Source organism: Macrobrachium rosenbergii, chromosome 30, assembly GCF_040412425.1.
Source record: "Macrobrachium rosenbergii isolate ZJJX-2024 chromosome 30, ASM4041242v1, whole genome shotgun sequence".
NCBI lineage: Eukaryota > Metazoa > Arthropoda > Malacostraca > Decapoda > Palaemonidae > Macrobrachium > Macrobrachium rosenbergii.
The window spans coordinates 22,028,165-22,035,530 of record NC_089770.1 but is presented as its reverse complement, the minus strand read 5'-3'; the positions used below and the strand labels follow the sequence as shown (position 1 = coordinate 22,035,530).

The 7,366-nt window shown below is 35.2% G+C and overlaps 2 protein-coding genes across 2 annotated transcripts; both read right to left on the bottom strand.

Annotated features, from left to right (window-relative positions):
• Positions 1–3,312: 3,312 nt before the first annotated feature.
• LOC136854836 (zinc finger BED domain-containing protein 5-like) lies at positions 3,313–4,077 on the bottom strand. Its single transcript, XM_067131371.1, has one exon. It carries the CDS (start codon positions 4,075–4,077, stop codon positions 3,313–3,315), a length of 765 nt encoding a protein of 254 aa, XP_066987472.1.
• A 484-nt stretch (positions 4,078–4,561) lies between these two features.
• On the bottom strand, positions 4,562–5,089 carry LOC136854834 (protein FAM200C-like). Its single transcript, XM_067131370.1, has one exon. The coding sequence runs from the start codon at positions 5,087–5,089 to the stop codon at positions 4,562–4,564; it is 528 nt and encodes a 175-aa protein (XP_066987471.1).
• Positions 5,090–7,366: the final 2,277 nt, after the last annotated feature.

Sequence of the window (7,366 nt, the reverse complement as noted above, 5' to 3'; positions counted from 1 at the left end):
TCATCTTTCATTAATTGATATCCGACCTGGTGCTTCCATTTTAGAACCATTGCCATTACCATTCATTACCCGGAAATCTTAAAAATGTTCACATTAATATTGTGAACGTTTTTAATATTCTGCTAATTTTCACACCATCTGAAGCGAGGATTCCCTTCCACTTTTCCAAGTCATTAAGAATGTCCTCTCTTGTGCTTTGCTATTGTTGCCTGCTCACTGTGGTCTGTAAGGTGTAAGATGTACTATGTATCAATTTTTACTATTCACGTTTAATTAAAAATGAAAAAGAACACAGTATGATGATTGAACACTGCCTTCTGTAAAACACGTTCTAACTTCCAAGCAATCATCATTTTCAAACGAAGCCTTCGTTTTGCGTCAGTGAAGGCGCAAAATTAATCGCCATTCATTTTATAATCATCATGAGCAGTGGCAGAGACACGATTCAGCAACGCCGGGAATCGAAGGAATTGTGCAGGCAGAGACCGAGACCGGACCTCTGGAAATCGTCTTCATTGGCGCCAACAGGCTTCGCCCAAAGAGCGATGTTGTGCTCCCAGTATTCAGTGAACGACGGTCAAGGCGCCTTGGGCCCTAACCGGGAGCAGTAAGTGTGACCATCAGAAATAAAGAATACATACTAATTTATAATGCATGTATACATGTAAGTATGTAAATCTTAGTTGCATGTTTATGAAATAAAAAAAAATAGAGAGCACAGTATGATGACAAGCTTAGATCTTTAATAGGTGCGGAAGCTAATTAAAAATCAACATTGTTGATTATACAACACCTTTCTACTCATATCCTGAGAACCCAAGTGGGGGATTTATTTTCAAGAACCAAGAAAAGCATGAATAGAAGTATGCACTGATAACCCTGACATAAAAAACTCTGAGAGGTCACTCGGAACCATCATTTTGAGATGTCGATTTCCCTGGAGGTTATCAGAGACAACCCCAACGCGCTTTAATCCTCTGGCCGAAACACAATTTTCTTTTATGAATTTGTTCACGTGCCTCCCTGTGAATTTTGTTCTGTTTCTAATTACAAATGTGCGTAAGATTTCATCAGACAAAACTTAATTGCAGTTCAGTCGTGTAATTTTAATTCGCCATGATTAAAAAAGTTAGTGGGATTATTTATCTGCTTTCCGGCTGATTGTCTACAAATTGGATTGGAAAGCCGAAAATAAATAATAGAGCAGACAAACTTTTATTCATATTTTTTTCCAATTTTTTATAAGCAAAACATATTAGATTTTAATATTCAGAACAGATTAAGGTTTCATTAGGTAAAAGGTCAACTTCGTAGTGCATTTCATTCCATCTGGAAAATTTGTTAATAAACTCCTAGTGCTGGATTCAGTGTTGTAATATATTCCCAGCGCAGTTTTCTCTTTATAATTCATTCGTTGCACTAAATTTATCGTTTCAATCCATCCACACTGTTAAATTCTTTATTTTAAATGATTTCCAACACTAAATTCGTTGTTATTCTACTCTAGAACTTCTTATATTTTTTCCTACCTCTGAATTTATCCTTGCAGTATATTTCCAGAGCAGGGTTCTTCCTTATAATTCATCCATTGACCTAAATTCTTCATGTTTTGGACAGGATTAATCACTAGATTTTCAGTCCAAAAAAGTAGAACTGGTTTAATGAGTCTGCATTTGTATTTAGTCTGTGGAAATCAGCCTTCTTCGATTTGCACAGTTGAGCTGCTACTGCTTCCTTGTTTCCAAAATTGTAATTTTCTGGGTTCACTCCCTCCTCTCTCCTTCCTCTTCCCTTTCCTTCTTTCCAGTTGCTTGCCATAGATATTGGCATACGGTTGCCCCTTTATAAAGGCTGGTTTATATATTGAATTTTTTTTTTATCTAGATTGATACTTCAGCGATAGTTTTATGCCCTGAACTTGATGTATTTGACACTAAGAAAGAACTTTGCCGGTGAATTAAGATCAATGAAGGTATCACCATGACGAAGTAGCACTAGGAAGAAACCACCACTGGTAATTTAGCACAATGAAGGAATTATAGTGATGGCTTTAGTACTAGGAAGAGATCATAGCTGGTAATTTACCACTAAGGACGAAATATAAGGGGGATTTTAGCACATAATTTAGCACTGCCCAGGAATTACAAAGTTAACTCTGGGAAGGGATTATATCAGATAATTGTGGGGGTAGGAAGGAATTATAAGGGATAATTTAGCATTACGAAAGAATTACTAAGGAGAATTATGTACTTGGTAGGAATCATAACAGTTAATTTAGCAATACATAAGAAAATGTAGGCGAACTTAGTGCCAGTGAGAAATCATAACTGATAATTTACCACTGTGAAGGAATGAAAAAGATGAATTTGGTCTAGGAAAGAATCCAATTAGATCATTTAGCACTAGAAGAAATTATGGAGGTAAATTTCGCGGTAGGAAAGAATCACAACTGATAATTTAGCACTGAAAGAATTGCAACGGTGAATTTAGCACTAAGAAGAATCCTATAATTCAGCACTAAGAAGGAAAACGAAGGTGCTTTTGGTGCTTGGAATGACCATGGGAGAAAAATTAGCACTACGAATGAGTATAAAAGTGATTTTAGCACAAGAAAGTAATTAACGAATAATTTAGAACTTTGAAGGAATTATAAAGTGTAATTTGGAGCTAGGAAGGAATCATAACGATATTTCAGCACCAGGAAGGAATTATGGAATTACAAAGGCTATTTTAGTGCTACAGTAGCGAAGTATAATCGATTAGTTATTGGTACGTACATATATATATATATATATATATATATATATATATATATATATATATATATATATATATATATATATATACATATATATGTATACATATAAGCTACATGAAGCGGACACGGAGTGGGAAGGGTGCATGGGCACGCTTCATTAAAACACACACACATACATATATATATATATATATATATATATATATATATATATATATATATATATATATATATATATATATATATATGTATGTGTGTGTGTGTGTGTGTGTGTGTGGTAGCAAATGACGTAAAGAAAGAGGCGCCTTCCACGATGTATCTCACTCTGAGGAATGCTTAGACCAGTGGTTCTCAACCTTTTACTACCATGCCCCTCCACAATTATTTTTTATCGCCACGCCTGCCCCCTTGCATATAAAGATAAATTTCACTTGCAGATTTTATATGAAAAGGAATAAAAAAGCCTTATGGGGTTGTATAGTCAATTTACTAAGTAGGATATAAAGTGAGATAATTGACATTTTCACTTCTACAGGATAACTTGCTTAACTTATTTAGTGAGATACCTGACACTGCTTCTTGGATACCAGATCTTGAATACGAGGTTTAATGTTAGAGAGTGCACAACGTAAATCATCTTCCACATCCAGGCGGTTTCTGTATTTTGTTTTTATAGCAGTGAGCGTAGAAAATGCAGTTTCACACAGGTACGTTGATCCAAACATTGTTAGAACCCGAAGAGCCTGATGTGAGATCAGAGGGTACACAGAATGGTATTTAATCCAGAATGTCTCCAAATCCAAATCGTTGAATTCATCCTTAGCTGTGGAATTAAACTTTAACTCAAGAAACTCCTCTTGAATTTCCTCAGCAACATCAGCGAATTCACACTGAAAAGGATTCCTAATGAATTTCCAGGATTCACGCATGTCATCTATGTCTGGAAAGTATTTCGTGAATTCTGCTTTCAAGCTGCTTAGATGAGTGATTATAAGGATCTTTAACTCAGGGTCAAGGTTACCATGAGCGAGCCCAGAATCTAAGTTCCTAAAACTGGCTGCATTTCCCTGCTGAATTCGATGTTTCCAGAGGTCGAGTTTGGCCATGAAAGTTCGAATGGTGTCGTGGTGAGAGATGATGTGGATATTTTTCCCTTGTAGTTTAAGGTTCACTGCATTCAAAGATTCAAAAATATCCACCAAGTAAGCTAGAATTATCTGAAAGCTGTCAGACTTGAATTTGTCATGAAGGGCTGCCTTCTGCTGTGAATCTAGAAATATTATTACTTCTTCTCGTAGCTCATAAAGCCTTTCAAGCATGTTTCCTTTTGATAACCATCGTATGTTTGTGTGAAAAAGCAGGGCTTCATGTTCAGAATCCATATCCTTACACAATAATTTGAAGAGACGACTGTTTAAGGCTCCAGATTTGATGAAATTTACTACCTTTATAGCCACGTTTAGAACATCCCTCATTTCATCAGGCAAAGTTCTGGATGCTAAAGATTCACGGTGAATTATGCAGTGTGTACTTATTACAGAAGGATTTTTTTCTTTCACCTTTGTGATGAACCCAGAACGCAGGCCAACCATGGCTGGGGCTCCATCAGTACACACCCCTATTAGTGAGTCCCAAGAAAGTTTATTTTCCTTAAAAAAGTCTGATGTAACTTTAAAAATGGCTTCTGCTGTTGTACAACTTTCCATGGGGCAACAAAACAAAATTTCCTCCTTTATATTGTTGCCTGACAGAAAACGAGCATACATCAAGAACTGAGCACACTGAGCGATATCGGTCGTTTCATCACACTGGATTGCAAAAAACAGGCGAGGCTCTTACTAGTTCGAGTGTTTGTTCTTTGATATCTTGAGACAGTTCATGGATCCTTCTCTGGACTGTATCGTTTGACAGGGAAATTTGGGAAAGCTTATTTGCACTATCTTTACCAAGAATGAGTTGAGCTGCACATAGTATACTTGGCTTTATGAGAGTCTCTCCAATGTTATGGCTCTTCTTGCTCTTTGCAATCAACATGGAAATTTCATAAGAAGCCTCAACAACCTTTGATGATTGTTGTCGAAATACCCCGCTGTCATCCATTTTCACTTGCTTCAAGGTGTGTTTTTTTGTTTCAAAGAATGCCTTTGGCTTGTCAACTAGACCAGGATGTGCTGTTTGCAGGTGGCGTTCCAAGCGTGAGGGTCGCATTCCATCATTGCTCAGAGTCTTGTAACATATCACGCACTGTGGGACCTCTGTGTCACCCTTTCGGAGGGGGACAAATCCAAAACGAATATAATCTTCGTTATACTTCCGCTTCTTGGCACTCATTGCAACGTAGTTGGAGTGAAACTGGCAAAACGTATCTGCGATCAAGATAATATGCATTTGTAAATTAAGGTATTTTTCACCTCTTGATGATAACCACCACAGTATGATTATCACAGTTACATGATCAATGAGTGAGAAGGACAGAGAAAGAGGGAGAAAGATATATCCAAAATTTTTTTTAAAATTTTGAGGCTAAACACGAGATTGGCAGAAAATTGAGACAATATAAGAAATACATCCAGCCTTGGACGTTAAATTAACCTTGAAGGAAAAGAAGAAGGAAAAAGGAGAGGAAATATATATATATATATATAAAATATATATATATATATATATATATATATATATATATATATATATATATATATAGAGAGAGAGAGAGAGAGAGAGAGAGAGAGAGAGAGAGAGAGAGAGAGAGAGAGATACATACATATATATATATATATATATATATATATATATATATATATATATATATATATATATATATATATATATATATATATATACACACACATGAATCTCTCTCTCTCTCTCTCTCTCTCTAATACAGCCCTACTCGCTGACTCTACCTCTGACTCGGTCACTGATCATATGGTTGAGATAATCATGAAGTGGTGGTTACTAGTACATCTTCTTTTGTAAATAGTAAAATTTGAGACCATTAACTTATGATTTTTTTACAATATGAAGGAAAAATAAATAAAACAAAATATACATCTTCAAAATTTTGCAGTAATCTTAGCAACGGTCTCTCAACATATTTCGGTATATTGATAAACATAGAAACTGATATATTTTTTTTTTTTTTTCAAATAAAGGACAATAATCCCACCAATGCAGGGCAGCCCATCAACGACACAGGGAAAACAAAACTAGTCAAAAATAATTGATAGGAAAAAATTAATCCCAGAATATATCTCTCCCCTTTTCTTTCATTCACATTCTCACAAACCTGACAATGTTAATGGGTCGATAAGAAACTGAGATAATGTACCTCAACAATTTCGCCTGTAGAAACGGCAAGGAAGAAATGTTCAAATACTTTCGGACATGTTGGTAAACTGGGAGTGTTGACAGGGACTGTGTTGATAGTGTGTACGGTGGGACTGGGTGTGAGAAACGGATCTCATAGCTCACCAGTAAGGGACACGTATTATACACGTCCACGACAGGCAATGTACTCTACGGTAGCCTACGTGGAAGGAGAAAGCATGAATTAGTAACGATGATATTACTTTATTATATAAAACTTTTACCATTATTATATTATTATTATTATTATTATTATTATTATATTTTTTACTATAATGTCTTTTTATTTAACTGATCTAGTCTAAAATAACACAACTTATTTTTTTTCATTTATAGCTGCATTATTCTCCTGAGGCTCACGCCCCCTTTGAATCCTCTTTGTGTTTCTCAGGGGCATGCCCCTGGTTGAGTAACACTGGCTTAGACGGACACTTCTGTCGTCATAACTTATCTCTTCTAACTTTGTTTTTCCTCTTCTGTCATTTTTCTTTCGGCAATTTTAGTTTTAAAAGACAGATCAAGTCACGGATTTGTTTTCTTTCTTTTCTCACTTCGAGGTTTCTTTACCTCAGCTGGGCGAATGTTATGACTGCTTATCTTTCTGGCGTTGGGACTTGAGTCTGTTCCTTGGCGTTTTAAGAAATGGAAAGAAGAGGATCACTGATAAAGAAGAGCTCTTATCTACACTCAGATGGATAGTTTCCAATACCATCTAGTTTTCCATTTGATGATGTAACTACATATTTCTTGTGTCGTATTATAGATTTGAAGTGACGCTTATAAAGTAGTCATAAACTTATCCGCAGACCATTTGAGTATAACGGCCAATTCTACAGTTTGATTATTTAATCGTTTGAGTCAACTAAAATATAATTATCAAAGCTGTTAAATGCTTGAATTTCTCGAAAACAGTGTTAAACGTATTGTAATCGTAGTTACGAAAGCTTAAAATTACTACGGATTTTTTGGTAGTGTGTCATCAAATTTTTTCCTAAAATTTTGTTGTAATTGGCAGAGGTCTAGATTGAATGCATTTCTTGAATTCTTCGTAGAAATCTCGAGATAATCGATGATTTGTTTAAATACTAAATAAGCATTTAATATCTGAGAATGCAAAATATTAATTGTTTGCTACTGTTTATAACATTATGTTCCTAGTAGGGATCCTATATAAAGGTAACATGATTAATCAATTAATAATATATATATATAATCATGAAGCTATAAATGTCGCTTAATATC